Source organism: the organism of the source record quoted next, unplaced genomic scaffold (genome assembly GCF_019419815.1).
Source record: "Pyrus x bretschneideri cultivar Hongxiangsu unplaced genomic scaffold, Pyrus_bretschneideri_v1 Contig2, whole genome shotgun sequence".
Taxonomy (NCBI): domain Eukaryota; kingdom Viridiplantae; phylum Streptophyta; class Magnoliopsida; order Rosales; family Rosaceae; genus Pyrus; species Pyrus x bretschneideri.
In genome coordinates, this window is record NW_025999501.1 from 7,202,273 (window position 1) to 7,219,404 (window position 17,132).

At 37.3% G+C, this 17,132-nt stretch overlaps 2 protein-coding genes across 7 annotated transcripts; both read left to right on the plus strand.

The window, feature by feature from the left end:
• The first annotated feature begins 6,227 nt into the window (after positions 1-6,227).
• On the plus strand, positions 6,228-10,398 carry LOC103952542 (probable alkaline/neutral invertase D). Its single transcript, XM_009364145.3, has 4 exons — positions 6,228-6,624; positions 7,009-7,440; positions 8,403-8,961; positions 9,815-10,398. The coding sequence occupies exons 1-4, from the start codon at positions 6,238-6,240 to the stop codon at positions 10,108-10,110; spliced, it is 1,674 nt and encodes a 557-aa protein (XP_009362420.2). The 5' UTR covers positions 6,228-6,237; the 3' UTR covers positions 10,111-10,398.
• Positions 10,399-11,917: 1,519 nt separating this feature from the next.
• Positions 11,918-15,303, plus strand: LOC103952541 (F-box protein CPR1-like). Of its 6 annotated transcripts, none has more exons than XM_048583228.1 (4): positions 11,918-12,149; positions 12,313-12,396; positions 13,511-13,741; positions 13,889-15,303. In XM_048583228.1, exon 4 carries the CDS (start codon positions 13,918-13,920, stop codon positions 15,175-15,177), a length of 1,260 nt encoding a protein of 419 aa, XP_048439185.1. In that variant the 5' UTR covers positions 11,918-12,149; positions 12,313-12,396; positions 13,511-13,741; positions 13,889-13,917; the 3' UTR covers positions 15,178-15,303. The 6 variants fall into 6 exon arrangements, with proteins under 6 accessions (XP_048439185.1, XP_048439186.1, XP_009362419.2 ...); XM_048583229.1 differs by having other exon boundaries at positions 13,631-13,741; XM_009364144.3 differs by lacking the exon at positions 13,511-13,741.
• The last annotated feature ends 1,829 nt before the right edge of the window (positions 15,304-17,132 follow it).

Consider the following 17,132-nt stretch of genomic DNA (forward strand, 5'->3'; position numbering starts at 1 on the left):
TCTAAAACCTCTTTCTTGCTCATTAGTAAGATATATAAAAAAAGGTTTAGTTGACTCCTTTGGAACTTTAATCTTAATTAGGGGTGATTTTTAGACGGATTGAATCAGAAACAACGTTTTCATTCCAAAATTTTGGAATAGGATCAAATTGGGTTAAAATTGTCAAATTCGGAATATTCGGAATCCAAATAACTTTGAAAATTTCGGAACATAATTAAAAAATTCATGTAATTACAGAAAACCCTCCATAAATGAATAATGTTGGGACTAAAAAAGTTATTACTATAGAGAGGCTATTATACATCGATAAATGAATGTTTATTAATTTATGCAGAATTTTATATTTTGTTCATTTTTCTTTTTCGTGATAAGTATCTTTTAAAAAAAGATACATGCAATTTATGTTTTTGAATATTCTGGAATTTTACATGCAATTTATTGTTCTATTTAATGAATGGTATAAGCTTATATATAAATTCAATTATTTTTTTGTTCTACTAATATGCTTATCCTTTTTAATAAAGTGTATGATTAATATAAAAAAATAAACAAAAGTGTCATAAACATTGTATTTAAGTGTGATTGTGTAAATTCTAAATTAGATTTGCTACTAGCTATTTTTTCCTATTAGGCCTTGTATTCCTTATAGGAGAAGGATTCTTTCCTCTACACAACCGTACACACACATCTCTCTCTCTCAGATAAAATAAGCCACAACAATAAGTATCCAAAACTAACCATAAAATATATAAGTTTACAAAATGCATAATTTGAGTAAATACCTATAAAATATCAAAAAATTTTTGTCAGAATAAGTTCAGAACACTTTGAAAAAATTTGGATTGAAAATTTGAAATTACCGAACCTTAGATGCGTTCCGATTTTTATTCCAAAATTTCCGAAATTATTCATATTCGGAATTTTTGGGTTTAGATTCGGAAACGAAAACGCCATTTCTAACTTGCACTTAGGCTAAGTTTGGTATCCCATTGGAAATAACTTCGTATGCCTTTTACTTAGGGGGATGAGAAGTGAAAAATTTCATACCTATATCAGCAAAGATGAGAAAGGAACAAGAAACTACTACTTTTTGGAGATATTGACCTTTTCAATTATCATTGAGGGTAGGTTAATCATACCAAAAAAAGTAATAAATGGTTTATGTTGGTTTCCCACGAGGAAGGAAACTTTCCTCCCTATCTTTTCATGACCAGGAATTTATTTCCCAAGCCTGCCCTTATAAAACATGGGAAATACAACACTTTCCCATTCCCAAGCTCACTTTCCGTTAAACCAAACACACCCTTAATTTTTTCGTTAAAACTAAAATATCTTCACTTTGCACTCTGAAATTCTCTTTGCTCCACTTTGGCAAAATTCTGTCAAAAGTGCTGACTTGGAAGGATAATAGTGCAAATTCATCACAATTGGCAATGAGGACCCGATTTCTACTGGGAGCTCGATCTCCTACGAAAATTCGATCTTAGGCAAAAATTTTGATTTCACGCGAAAATTTTGATCTCCTTGAAACTCAATCGATTGCGGGTTTAGTGATCAGGGCTTAGGTCTTGGTTTCATGACTCAAGATTTGGTTTCTAGCGAGGTTCCCTAGAAAAACCAATCTCAGATAGAAAATAAGAACTTTCTTTTTGATGTCTAAGTCGGACTCGATGTTGGTTGAAGATAGATTTCTAAAGAGACTGTTTGTACCCAATATTACATGTTGAATGAATAACTCGATCGTTGTGGGTTTAGTGATTAGGGCTTAGAAGATTTGGTTTCTAGCGAGGCTCCCTAGACAAACCAATCTCAGACAGAAAATAAGATCTTTCTTTTTGATGTCTAAATCGGACTCGACGTTGGTTGAAGATAGATTTCTAAAGAGACTGTTTGTGCCCAATATTACACGTTGAATGAATATAGTTCTAAAACATTGAATGAAAGAACTGTTAGGACAATTTTTTGTGGATGTTATTATGATTTCATTTATAATCATAGTACTTGTGTCGGGAGGTTATCTTGACGTCTATTTATCAATATCAAGATGGTGTTATCAACAATTGGGATGATTTGGGTCCATGCATGTGTTTACCCATATATGGTTTACTAGTGATGCAATTCCAACAAATTTGCCGTGTGGTCTTGATAGCCAGCATGCAGTGCCGTGGATTGTCAAGGCTTTCAAGGGATAATCATCACCACCAAAGAATGGTCAGTTATCACCAAATAGGATCTTATCCGGATCTTCTTTGTAAAGATCTCGGCTGTTCATTCATCTGTCATCATGCAGCTATAAATTATTTTGAATTTTTTTATTTAAAACTAGTAGAGAGTGTGACATTCCACATCGTCCAGGGTGTGATCCTTATATATATATTCTCATCCCTACCTAGCACGAGGCCTTTTGAGAGCTCACTGGCTTCGGGTTCCATGGGAAATCCGAAGTTAAGCGAGTAGCGCACGAGAGCACTTCCATGATGGGTGACCCATTGGGAAGTTCTCGTGTGAGTTCCCAGAAACAAAACCGTGAGGGCGTGGTCGGGATCCAAAGTGAATATTGTGCTATGGTAGTGGAGCGGGCCAGGAAGGTGATCCGCCCCGGGCCAGGATGTGACAAATTGGTATCAGAGCCTAACCTTGACCGCGTGTGTGCCGACGAGGACGTCGGGCCCCTAAGGGGGGTGGATTGTGACATCCCACATCGCCCAGGGGTGTGATTCTTATATGTATATTCTCATCCCTACCTAGCACGATGCCTTTTAGGAGCTCACTGGTTTCGGGTTCCATGGGAACTCCGAAGTTAAGCGAGTAGTGCACGAGAGCACTCCCAAGATGGGTGACCCATTGGGAAGTTCTCGTGTGAGTTCCCAGAAACAAAACCGTGAAGACGTGGTCGGGGCCCAAAGCTGACAATATCGTGCTACAGTGGTGGAGCGAGCTCGGGAGGTGATCTGCCCCGGGCCGGGATGTGATAGAGGGCACATATTTTGTGTGTGTGGATAATTTCTCTTAATAACTGCATATTTTTCTTAATATTACATAACTATTGTTTTGTCCTCCTTATGTAAATATTGTATATCAAAAGTGAGGGTAAAATTGGAAAAATAAGTATAAAAAGAGGGTAAATTAGGAAAAATAAGAATATGGTTGTCATTTTGTCAAAATGTACAAAATTACTATTTTGCCATTCTTTGTCAATAGTGTGTATCAAAAGTGAGGGCAAAATAGGAAAAAAAGTGGCAACAAGTTGACAAGCAGGGTTCTCTTAATAATAGTATAGATTAAACATAAACAGTACCTGATAAAAACTGATAACACGATATACATTGAACGAACATGATGAAATAATCACCAGAATCCTCATAAAGAGGATCCAAAGATGATCCTCATCTAGTTATCACCAAGGAGTCCCTATCATTATTTGTGAGATAAATCCTTGATCTAAATAATGTTTAACTAACGATGGAGATATTGATTAGGATGTGGTGGTGTTTGGTAATGATCATCACGTGTCTTTATCTGAGGCCATAAGCGTTGGTTGTGCATGGGATTATCCACTAATTGGCAAATGATTAACATGGCCATGCATGTTTCACAAATATAGTTGAAGCTGCCAAAATTGATGTAAAAGATCTTAAATTTAGTAGTGAATTGCATAGCTTTTCTTCAGGTTCTAGAACTCTAGGTCGAGAGTGTTCATTCCTCGATCATAGTTGCTTGGTGCAGAAGTCAACAACGCGTTTCATCACCACATCACCGCATTTAATCTTGGTTGCTGATTGTGTTTGATTTATTCAATTTCGATGACCATAAATAAAGATGTGTGTGTGAAAGTCATTTTCTCTTATTTTTTTTAACAAATTTAGCCATGGTAGCCCTCCACAAGCATTTTTTTTTTTTGTAACAAACAATATTATCTACACTAAGAGAACGAGATGAGCCTAACCTCATAATAGACTAACAATAATGTGATTTAAATTCGTCTTTCAGGAAGAATCAAACCTAAGACCTCTCACAAATAAAGATGAATATTACTAAATACTATTAGAACGTAATACTAAATATCTTATTCTGACATTTAGAGTCTCAAAATCACCTTAGTTCTTCTGTATATCCGCCATTAGATGTACCCATACCTTGGTCTATTCTCGTAAACAGAGGAAAAACTGTCATAATCACATGTAATTAAATATTTTATCAGTATTTAATTAGCTTACCAAACCACCACGTGGAATTTAGTTAGTGGGGAAGGAATTGGCAAGTACAAAAAAAACAGTGTTTTAAATGAAAGAAGACCAACGGATAAAACAAGTTGATAGCGGGCGTGCCTGCGGAGTGCGGGCAGTGAGGCGTTCAATGCGGGCAGTGAGGCGTCCCATGCTGGGTCAGAGACGGAGACCCTTGCGGAGGCTCACACGGTGTCGTTTTACCCACGTTGACTAATCACTCGAGCTCTCTCACCGGCTATTCCCGGTCTACTGTCTTACACTTCATTTTGCCTTTTGTCCATTTTTTTAAAGGGTTATTTTACTGCATCTCATATGTTGTTGATTACACCGTACGCATCTACTTTTTAAATTAAAAAATATCTTAATACACCTCGCATTATTTTTCAAGCTACCCTCACATTCTAAACTCTTTACATACACCCTATATCAAACTCGTGTATTCGTCTTCACAAACTTGTTTCCTCCAGTTTTCTTTTCAATTTTCATATCAGTAACCTATATAATTCTAAAATATTTCTTTTAGTTGAAATGAGTTTTCATTAAAGCAAAGACAAAAGGACACAAGCCTCACCCAAACTGACTCAAGAGCAAAAGAGTTTAAGTCTTGCAGTTGTATATATATATATTGAAGTCATGGAGTTTTGCATTGAGTTTTCAAACTTTTACGGAAAACCTGTTCATTCTTTTTGGAAAAATAATCATATTGCTTATGTGCGAGCTAAGAAGTAAATTTTAAGCATGACGTAGGGGTATATTTAGAATCTTCTTTTTAATTTTTAGAACATTTTAGGGCTTAAATAGTCATTTTATTTAATATTAAATTATTATATGGAGTGTAGTCAACAAAATATGAAGTGTTAATAAACGGTGTCGTTTTTGACACGTTGGCAAATCCATCGCCTGCTCCACTCTTTCAGCTACCCTCCCACGCTATAAATAGTAGGTGCTTAACCACCTGCTCTTTTTTTCCTCTTCGTTCTTTTCTTTCTCCTTTCTTCCAAGAAGCAAGCAAATCGCTCTACTGTTGTAATAATATTAATATTATATTTTTACGTCATCTTTCCGACCACTCCCCCGCGATATCGCCGGCGATAGCCCGATCACGCCGACGGAGACTCCACCTCCTTCACCTCCTTTGACATTTCTCTCTCTCTCTCTCTCTCTCTGAGGTATAATCTCTCTTTCTCTCTTCTCGTTCTCTCTCTCCTTAATTTGCATTTTTTTTTGCTGAGAAGGTTCAGATCTGGTTTTCTTGTACGTTAATGCTGAATGTTACTTGTTGATCTTGATCTACCATTATTACAATTTATTATTATTAAATAATGTTTAATTTTATCTGCTGTAATGATTTAATCTGTCAGAGACTGTTATATAGTGCTAGTACTATTCACACTTTTTTACTGTCACGCACCTTTGTTTATTTCATATTCTTCAATTCATTCTATTTAACAGTTAAAATTGATCTGACGGCGAAATTAAGAGATTAAAGGGTATGGAGAGTAAAAATGGATACTCATGTGGATTACATCACCCTAAGTAATCTGTAATTTTCTGTTTTGTTGCATATTTTTGTACACAGGTTTTGAAAAATGATTGTTCATCCTAATAATATTTTACTTATGGATAATGATAGGAGACGAAATTTTCAAACCAAATTTTATAAACTCATATGAGGTTGTTATTGTTGATTGAATTATTATTTAACTATTGATTAACGTCCTTAATTTTTGTTGGTGATAGATTATATGATTCACTGGAGCTGCTTTCTCTCTCTCTCTCTTTTTTTTTTTTTTTTTTCAATTTTATTTTCTTTCTGAAAGGTTTATGTGATTTTGTTTTTCATGTAAATTGTATGTTTTGCCTGATAAAATAATAAATAAATTGGTCTGGTAGGAGTTGAACACAACACAAACAGATTTCAGATCCGTTGAGACTTGAGAAGTGAAGCAAGTCATTTTGTTCGATTGGAATCTGTTGAAGTTCGAAGAAGAAGAAACGGACCGAGGAAATGGAAGGGACCAAAGAGTTTGGGCTACGAAATGTGAGCTCGCACTGCTCCATTTCGGACATGGATGACTACGACCTCTCACGCCTTCTCGACAAGCCCAGGCTCAACATTGAGAGGCAGAGGTCCTTTGACGAGAGGTCACTCAGTGAGCTCTCCATTGGCCTCACAAGAGTCGGCTTGGACAACATGGACAGCACCTACTCCCCCGGTGGAAGGTCTGGTTTTGACACTCCTGCTTCCTCTGCACGCAACTCGTTTGAGCCCCATCCAATGGTTGCTGAGGCATGGGATGCTCTCCGCCGCTCTTTGGTCTTCTACCGCAACCAGCCTATGGGCACCATTGCCGCATACGATCATGCCTCTGAGGAAGTTTTGAATTATGATCAGGTCAACTTTTCACAATTGTCAACCCTTGCTTGCCTTTTGTTTTCAATTTCATTTTGTGTGAGATTATGCAATAATCTATCTGTTTTTGAAATAATAATTCTGGCAATCAAATCAAATTGGGGAAAAGTGGTTCGCCCTCTAGATTGATAGACATTCTTAATATCTGCTAACTGCGATCAATTGAAATATCTAATTTAGACTCGTGAGGTGAGGTGATGACGCCGAGAAACTTATTGATCTAGCAAATGTCGCTTGTTCTCTTTGATTTTGGCATAATATTGGATATAAAAAGGAATTACACCCTTGGGAGAAGGCAAACAAAGCTCTAAAAAAGTGTTCAGTTAAGTGAGCATTAAATCTTGACATGATTCTTGTTGTGTTTAGGTTTTTGTCCGAGATTTTGTACCTAGTGCTCTGGCTTTCCTTATGAATGGTGAGCCGGAGATAGTTAAGAACTTCCTCTTGAAGACCCTGCAGCTTCAAGGATGGGAAAAGAAAATAGACAGGTTCAAGCTCGGGGAAGGTGCAATGCCAGCAAGCTTCAAAGTTCTTCATGACCCTATCCGAAAGTCAGATACAATCATTGCAGATTTCGGAGAGAGTGCAATTGGAAGAGTTGCTCCTGTTGACTCTGGTTTTTGGTGGATTATACTGCTCCGTGCATATACAAAATCAACCGGGGATTTATCTCTCGCGGAAACAGCAGATTGTCAAAAAGGAATGAGGCTCATATTGACTCTATGTCTCTCAGAAGGTTTTGACACGTTCCCAACGTTGCTTTGTGCTGATGGATGCTCCATGATTGATCGTAGAATGGTAAGTTGCACTTCATTTTCAAAGGAATTTCTTTTTTCGAAAAGAGACTTAATTGCCAGTCCAAATAAGAAGTAGCTTGAGAAGTCCTTTAAAGGCATCATAAGGTCATTAATCTTTAGTCTTTCTGTCCCTAACCGTTATAAGATTACAGGTTTGCAACTGTGGTTTCTTTGCTAGGTTTAGTTTCAAATAGATGATACACTGTTTAAATGTGGTTGGAGTGCGCATGAAATTGGATATTATGTACGTAGCACGTTACCCTTAGTTCTTACGTTCAATATTACAATTCTGAGAAGTAACAAGGCGCAGTTGGCATTTACATGAATTGACCCATAAGATGAATTATCTGAATAATATGTGTGGGAGTGTGTGGACTGATGGTTAATACTCGGTGACGAATTTATCACCAATAGACTTCTCGTATAGCAATCTGTCTACGTATGGGTTGTCCCCTAGTATCGTTTCTATTAGCAGTATATTCTTGCTTTCTTCATTTGAAGACAACAATGATAGCTGCATTGACATTGATTAAAAGTGGCTTTAATCAGCGCTCTAGCTATAAAGAAATTTGTAATTATTTAAAGCGTTGAAACTTGAAAGTCATGTTCTTGCGGTTCTATTTGTTAGTGTCTAATGCCTTATCCATTGACATGTATGGATGGATGGATAGCCGACTAAGTTCCACTTCCTCCCATAATAAAAGTGAATATGATTTGTAGTCCCTATAGATGAAGGTTTAGAAGCTCATGAAGGATATTATTTATTTATTTCTTACATGGTATATTATGCATTTTATTTCACTGTTTATATATTATTGTCCATTAGTCTTCACGTTGATGCAGGTTTGTAGCTGACTTCAAGTTTTCTTGTCTGCCTGATTGTTTTATTTCTATATCGTGGTTTTAGTATACTTAACCTTAAAAAATGTCTTATCTTATTTAACCTGTTATATGGTTATCCAGGGAATTTATGGTTATCCGATTGAAATCCAAGCTCTGTTCTTTATGGCATTGAGATGTGCATTGGGAATGCTGAAACCTGATGGAGAAGGAAAAGAATTCATAGAGCGAATTGTCAAGCGTTTGCATGCCTTAAGTTACCACATGCGAGTTTACTTCTGGCTTGATTTCCAACAATTAAATGATATATACCGTTACAAGACTGAAGAGTACTCGCACACAGCTGTAAATAAGTTCAATGTCATTCCTGATTCCATCCCAGATTGGGTATTTGATTTTATGCCATGCCGTGGTGGCTACTTTATTGGCAACGTGAGTCCTGCTAGGATGGATTTTCGATGGTTTGCTTTGGGTAACTGTGTTGCAATTCTATCTTCTCTTGCAACCCCAGAGCAATCAGTGGCTATAATGGATCTCATTGAATCTCGTTGGGAAGAGTTGGTTGGAGAAATGCCGTTAAAAATATGTTATCCAGCAATAGACAGTCATGAGTGGCGAATTGTAACTGGTTGTGATCCCAAGAATACCAGATGGAGTTACCATAATGGGGGATCCTGGCCAGGTTTGTCCCTCTACTTGAAGTTTCTATGTTATTGCTGCAAATAAAATTCAAATCGAATAGTTGTGATGGTAGATCATTTTATCATTATTTGCGTTATGGATTATAGCTTGGTTTCCAAGGTGGAAATCAGTTGTGGACTATGGATGTTTTACGTAATGGAAGATTTCTTGCTTAGATGAGCTTTCAAATGCATATTTTAAATACAGTGTTCAAGTCCTTCACTTCTGAACTGAATACTCATCCTGAAAAAGTAAGTTTGATATCTCTTTCTTCAAGTTTGTTTTCGGAAAACGGTGGTGGTATATTTCACGCGGTTATCTATTCTTTCAATTTCGTAAAAGAACCAAGCAGGCTTCATGGCTAATATACTTGATTCCCTTGCCTAGCGTTGGGCTGCATTCCCTTGCCCCGCCTTGTTTCGTTTTGTTGTGTTTCGTTTTGTTTTGTTTTCATTACCTGTTATTGCCCCCCATTATCTACCCCAGGACTGGTCTAGATGAAGTTTCCACTTTGAAAAAACCACACCAAGATTATTACCATACATATCGACAACAAAGCCTTATCCCACTAGGGGGTTTGGTTGTATGATTCTTAGAACGCCACTGCGCTCAGTTTTGCGTTAAGTCTTCCGTTAGTTCCAAGCACTCCATGTCATTTCTTAGAGTCTCATTCAAGTCCTTCTAGGTCTTCCTCTACCTCATTTGGCCTGAGCCTCTGTCTCATAATCGCATTTTTTAACCGGAGCATCTTTAGGTCATTGTTTCACATATGTAAACCAACTTAACCTACTCTCTCTTATAATCGCATTACCATACATACCCTTTTAACATTTTTGTGTTTCAAATTGCTGCAGTGCTTTTATGGATGCTAACTGCCGCTTGCATCAAAACGGGAAGACCACAAATTGCAAGACGGGCAATCGAGCTTGCTGAGAGTCGTCTGCTAAAAGATTCTTGGCCAGAATATTATGACGGGAAACTAGGAAGATATATTGGTAAACAAGCAAGGAAGTACCAGACATGGTCAATAGCAGGATATCTGGTTGCAAAGATGATGCTAGAGGATCCGTCACACTTGGGGATGATTTCGCTCGAAGAGGACAAACAAATGAAGCCAGTCCTTAAGAGATCGTCGTCTTGGAATTGCTAGAAGCTCAAAAAAGCTAAACAAAAATGGCAGGAAAAAAAAACAGAGGAAAATCAAAAGGTGAGAGATACTCGTAATTTCTTTGCTACACAATTCTTTCGGGAGTTTGTAATCGTAGCCTTGATCGACAATGTGATTTTGTACAATAGTGTCTGCTGTGCTTAGACTGCTTATTGTTTTTAAATAAATTTGAACATTCGGCCTTCTATGTTTAAAATTCGATGGAACTCAGCAATGCCTGTGCTGCGGAAAAAATTAATAAGCTCAAGACTATTGGTTTTGGTTTTTTTACTAGTTACTTGTAATTTCTGTAATTTGAATTTCTATTTGCTTTTCATAATTTTTTGTGTGCATCTCATTCCCTTTCCTCCTCTCACTCTATTCTTTGCTTTTTGTCTTTTTGTCTGTATAAAAAAAATCAATTTAAGATATTGACGTAGCTTAATCTTAACAGTCCAAGTAGAAGGAAAGGAAAGGGAAGAGAGATACGGAGGGGAGAAAATCCTCTTCCTAGTTTCCCAACAATTAGTGAAGAGTACATATAGACACGTTGAAAGTCCTTACTTTTCGTGGGTCAGCTTGGCTTACTGCGGTTAGGAATGGAAAAGATGAGGCTGCTTTTGCTAGAAGCACAGAAATAACTACAGGATGGGTTGGGCAGCCACTTGGACTGTCACTATATTCCTCCGATTAAGGTTACTAGTCTGACATACACTCACAATCTAATATCTTTAATTAAACAGTCGAAATAATTTTAAATATTTTTATTTAAAATTAATTACAAATCGTACCTGACAAAAAATAATCGCATAATGTATGATGAACATATATGATTTACAGATCTTCAGGATCCTATCCGGATCCTTTTGATGAGGTAACTCCCAAGAAATGAAATTCAGGGTCAAAAGTAATAAAAATTTAATTACGGCCGTGATGACGCTGACTAGTAGACTCACTCCCCACTCCCACGGCCGACCCACTCGATGATGTCGACCGACTGGATTGACTGGACTGACAGAGGAGGAGCGGAGAGGATAACTGGTACTCGGCGGGGTTCCTTTCTTTTTTATTTGACTTCCTTTTTTTCACTAAAATAAAATAAACCAAAACTTAACAACTAATCTTTTGTTTCAAACAAAAAAAAAAAAAAAAAAAAAAAAAACTAAGCGAAGTATTAGTCTGTTGCCTTGTGCTCACGATAGTTTGGTGGTCCTGCACTACCCTTAGCAGAGGTTCTTCTAGTGGTTAGTTTGGAACTCCTCAACTAGAACTTGAGGAGAAAATTTTCAATGTTTTTAGAACACGAGTTGATTGTTCATATGTCATTATATAATTGGTGAAAAATATATTTATAAGTGCTTCATTACTTGTATATTGATATGTGGTGTATTCGTATTTTACAAAAAATAAAAAATTTCTCTAACTTGAGAGTTTAAATTCTCATAAATACATTTTTTTTCATACCATCGCATCTATTTTAACCTTCTGTTTCACTTGGTAGGCCAAAAGTAATTGTATTCCCATTTGACATTTGGAAGAGACTGCACTTAATTTTCTTCCAAAATTTCAAAATTAGATTGAACGAGATCACATTTTCTCTTTTTTTCATAAAATAAAAAGATTGTGATATTCACAAACCAATTTTTATATCTCACACATTCTTATTAATTTAAGTCATTGATATTTTTTTATTCATTTGATTTGACGGCCGAAATTAAGAATGATGTATAAGAAGTAAAAACGAGTGTGTAGATTGCCTTACACGAAATAAAATAGTATTAAGTTGTGAGGGACACGCTTCAACCGAAGAGAGAGAGAGAGAGAGAGGGCACGGGGCACCAGCTGGCGTTGTGGGTAACGGAAGACGAGCATTTCTCCTTTGGTTTGGTCGTGGTCTTGGTCGTCGCCTTTGTCGTATAAGTGGGGTGGTAGTAGTAAGTAGCTTTTGTTTCAGTTTTCATTCTCTCTACAAAATTTCGAGACGCAGACGTCGTGAATTTCGATCACTTTCGCCTGACGAATCAATCACAATCATCGATCAGGTAATCCCATGATCCCATTCCAATTCCAATCGCAGGGAACTTGAGATATGATCCCAATTCCCAACTTTTTTTTTTTTTTTTTTACCATTTCACAGTCACTTCGTACAATTGAATTAATTCTTCTTGATTCTGGGTTCTCTCTTTTGAAAAATTTACTCAAAAGGTTGCGATCCTCGGCTTAACGGAAATGTTGCTTCTTTGTGACTGAAGGGTCAAATTTTTGAGTCGTGGAAGCCTGCAAAGCAAGGTAAGGCTGCTTACCGTCGAATTAGACGTTCCCCGACCCTCGTAAAGCGGGACCCTTGTTAGCTTGGGGCGCCCTTTTTCAGTAAACTACCGTTGAATTTCCCTCTTGTTTTTTTTCCTGCTTGCGATTAGATCTAGGGAGGGAGGGCCGGCTGCTTGCTTTGTGGACCACCGGTCCTGCCACCGTGGATGTTTTGGTGTGGTGTGATGTGGTGTTTGTCAAATAAATACTTACTTGTTCTTTGCTAACCAGTCTGTTTCTGAATTGAATTTGATCAACAAAAGTCAAGTCGTAGTCTGTCTTAATTAATGGCTTCGTTACTATTAATACCCTGAAATTATATGCATATATATATGTGTGTGTGTGTGTGTGTATAATGATTTGTTTGGCAATCTCGCTCTAAAACGACACCGAGGTTTGGTTTGGATCATTTTATATATGATGAGGAGGAGGAGGAGGTGACAATTATATAGTGTAGTGTAAGAATTGTGAAGCAGTTTCTGTTTTCTTTGATTCATGTCGATTGCGATTGGTGGGGTGCTGTAGTTTGATGATTATTATTGTTGTTAGTTTGGTATGCAAGCTGCGATAGTTTGTATTGCGATAGTTTGTATCTTTTTATCCTTATATCCTTGTGCATGGTAGCTTGTTTTCTGCTAGAAGTCTATGCAGAGGCAGTGCATCAACCTATTTTTGTGAAGTAATTGGAAACCACTCGGATGCAGCAAATATCCCCAGGAGCTCTGTGCAGAGGTTGGGGGTTAAGTTTCTAGAGTGGCTGTCGAGGTGTTGCGGAGAAGCTCTGACACTTGTCTCATTTGTGCACATAAATCTGGCATCCTAGTGCATAGTTGGCTAGATTTTAGAGGCTTTTTTACTAGGGCACACTCCCCGTCGTGAATTATATTTTTAATACCTTTTGAGCTTCTTTTGGTCCTAAGCAAGTTAGATGTCATCCTAAGTAGGACCTTCTGAATAGCATGCCCCCAGCGTAGTCGTACCTGGTCCTTTTATACTGGCTTAACTCAAGAATGATTGTAGCTTTTAGCTGTACATGTGGTGTGTGCTCATTGGTCGCAGTATCAACCGTTATCTGGGTTGTATTCCTTATTAGGACCTGCAGGGGTTGATGAGCTTTTGGGCAATAATTGGTATGTCTGGTACGCGAGCCCAACAGAGGAGGCTTCCTCTGTGGGTTTGCAAGTCGAGGCTTCACCTACCTCATTTAATGCAGGACGAGATCGTGCATAGTTTTCCCGTGTTGGTTTGAGGGGTACAGTGAAGGCGGCATCCTTCAGTTCACTTGTAATATTCTCATTGGGCGGTGGAAATAGGTTTCCACATAGTACGTTTCATAACTTCATTTGATGCTTTCCTGAAAGCTGCCAAGCCATTGTTATCCTCACTCTCTTGTTTTATATTTTATTTTTGGCTTATTTAATACTTACTTCATTTGGAAATGAATGTTTGTAACGTTATCCTTTATTTGTAGGTGCCAAGTGCTTAAACTAAAAGGCCATAATGGAGAAATTAATTGGAAACAAGAATGCAGGCTTATTAAGGTTAGTGGAGGAGAGATCGTTGACCAAGAAATTAGAGGAAGAGAAAAAACAGTGGCCAGAAGCACAAGCCCCTTACCTCCATAAAGATTGTGTATCAAATATCCTTGTGCGACTTCCTCTCGACTCTCTTCAAAGGTCAAGGTTTGTCTGCAAGCCTTGGTATAACATAATTAAAAACCCCAAATTCATTGATGCTCATCTCCATCGTTCTGAATCTGTTTTGATCTTTCTATCACCAATTCCAAAGCACAGTTTGTACCCTTATTCTAAGGCTTCTATACCACGAGAAAACCCAAACACTGTCTCGGTTGAACTAAAACTTCTTCATCCAAACCCTATCCCCATTTTTGGCCACCCTCTCATAAACTCTCCAATGTATTCTATCCAGTTTCTGGACTTCAAAAATGATAAGAGTGAGATAGGAGAGTACAATTTAAAATGCTCGGGCAAGATCAGAGCCACCTGCAATGGTCTAATTTTGCTTGATAACATGGTGAAGAAAGGAGGACTGGCAGTCATGAATCCTGTGACGAGGAAGCTGATTGCACTTCCTCTGGGTACTTTATCTCATCCACATCGTGAATCCTATGGTTTTATACTGAATGATGTTACGGGTGAATACAAAGTAGTCCACTTGTTTTGGGATGAGTTGGGGTTTGACAGCTGTGAGATTTTGAGTCTTTGGACACAAGCATGGAGAGAGGTAATTGGCCCTCCATTCAGGCTTCTTCGTTGGTTTGGATATGAACCTGTTTCAGCCATTGGAGGTCTTCACTGGATTCCTGAAGTTGACCGCAGCGATTACATTGTATCTATGGAAGTGGATAAGGAGAAGTTTCACCAAATACCGCTCCCAAAACCCAGCCGAACTCATGACAGGATCCTGGAAATGGGTGGCCTTTTGAGTTTTGTCATTCATGAAGACGTGAACCATATCGACATTTGGATCTTGAAAGGTTTGTGTGGGGAAGTCTGGACAAAGAATCACAGTATCACGGTGGGTTCGGTCATAGACATGGTTCCTCTTTTCAGTTTAAGAATCAAGGGAGATATTATTTTCCAGAGAGACGAAGATGGCTCGTTGTATGCTTATAGTTTTCGAGACCAAGAGATGAGGAAGGTCGACATGGTAAATGGATGTATCCGGCGGTCTTACATGCCTCATGTCAACACCCTCGTTTCATGGAGGAAAGCAAGTCAGGACATGTCTGATGATTGATCTTTGCGTCAACTCCATCTATTTTTTCTGTTAAATGAAGGGTTAAACAATTCAAAAATTGATCTTACAATCTTATATTTGGTAAACTTTTCGTTTTACAAATACAAAAAACGAGTGTAAAATGCATTTGGTAGACTGTTTTTAAAGAATTGAACTTACAAGTAAAAAATACAACTAATTTTTCCATTAGATAAAATTAATTATAGGGAATTTCTCCCTATAATTTAGGTCCTTTATTCACTGGAACAATGTTCTAAGAAATGGACATGGTCCAAGATGGACCGCTATCTGGGCCCATTTTCACTCATATTATTCGATTCGGATGTGACAAAAATTCTAAGGGATATCATACCAAATTAATTTTGGATGATTTGGTTCGGGCAGTTTGGACCTAAACCTAATAATCATTAGCCCAATTATAACAATAAAATCCACAATTTACTACATAACTTTTATTTTCTAGCATCAAATCATCCTAAAAATTAAGATGTTGCCAAAGTTCAAGGGCTAGTAACAAATATGGTTACAACTTAGGAGTCAATAGCTTTATAGTTTCAACTTTCAATTTTAAGTACATGGTCGTATTTTCTTCCTTTGTAAGTGAGAGATTATAAATTTAAATTTTGTGGATAACGAGTTTGATCGCAATTTATGCTCTTACCCCTTAATGTAAAATAAATATGTAATGGTCAATCAAGTTCAGTTTAAGGCTGTTCACAAAGCTCAAAATTGTAGCCAACCCAATTGGTACACTTCTGATTTTTTTAAACAAACGATATAATCTACACTAAGAGGAGTTGGTTGATTTTAAGTTGTTTAACTTGTTATTTGAAGTCAAAATCAAACCAATTTACTCCCCTCACCCCTAAAAGGGTGAGTTTGTAAATGTATCGTTGCATAACAAATTAAACTAAAATGGTCATTTTTATATAATAATATATTTATACTAAAGTCTTCCGGATAGGAAATTAAGTGTGATACTAATAATATAAAATCAAACTCCTATAGCAGCCGAAAATCTGAGTGTTATCAGTTTGTATTTTTAGTTTAATATATTGAACTCATATATAAGACACCTATACAATACATACCATGAGAGAGAAATGAAGTAACCAATCATAAAATAGAGATAAAACAAAGAGAGTTTTAACAAAAAACTCAAAGTACTGTTCACGTTAATGAAAAATCACATTTTTACATTAAAAAGTCAATCATGATACTATTCACTTTACCTTTTATTTTGTCCTTATCATTAATATATCAAACTCATCCTACAATGGTAATAATGTAATTTGACTCAAACTCACGGCGTATGAATTTCAAACTCCATTAATACCTATAAGATTAGAACTTAAGACATTTTGGTTAGGCCTTTCATGGTAAGCTGGAAGCAATGAGTGTGATATCAATATATTGAACTCATATAGGAATCACACTCTTACAGCGGGCTGAAAAATTTGAGTGTGATACCAATATATTAGACTCACAGTAATGACACACCCCGATCGAGATCAGGGCGTGTTGGCCGTCACGTGGAAGTGACGTAGCCATGTGCACAGTGCGGAAGCTAGTAAAATAGTAACGTAAAAGTACGAATAAATAAAAACTAGCATACATAAGTTAAAAGTAATAAGTGCTAGTGTAAGTGAGACATAAGTCAGAGCAGAAAGCCTAAAGCAGTCCAAACTAAAATGACACAACAACAGTACACCCGAAGGTGGACCTACGCTGGTGAACGTCTGTCAGAAATGCCGGGAAAGCCCTCTGGGACACCACCAACCTTGCTAGCTAGCTAGAACTTGGAGGGGCGCAAAACAAAAGTGTGAGTGGGCAAAAACAAAGCTTTTCCAAAAACCATTTCAAAAACAATATTCTAACCCCTCGCCGTAAAACATGTATACTTCCCAGAATATAAACGTAGATACGTACATATAATATATATGCCAGTCATGCTC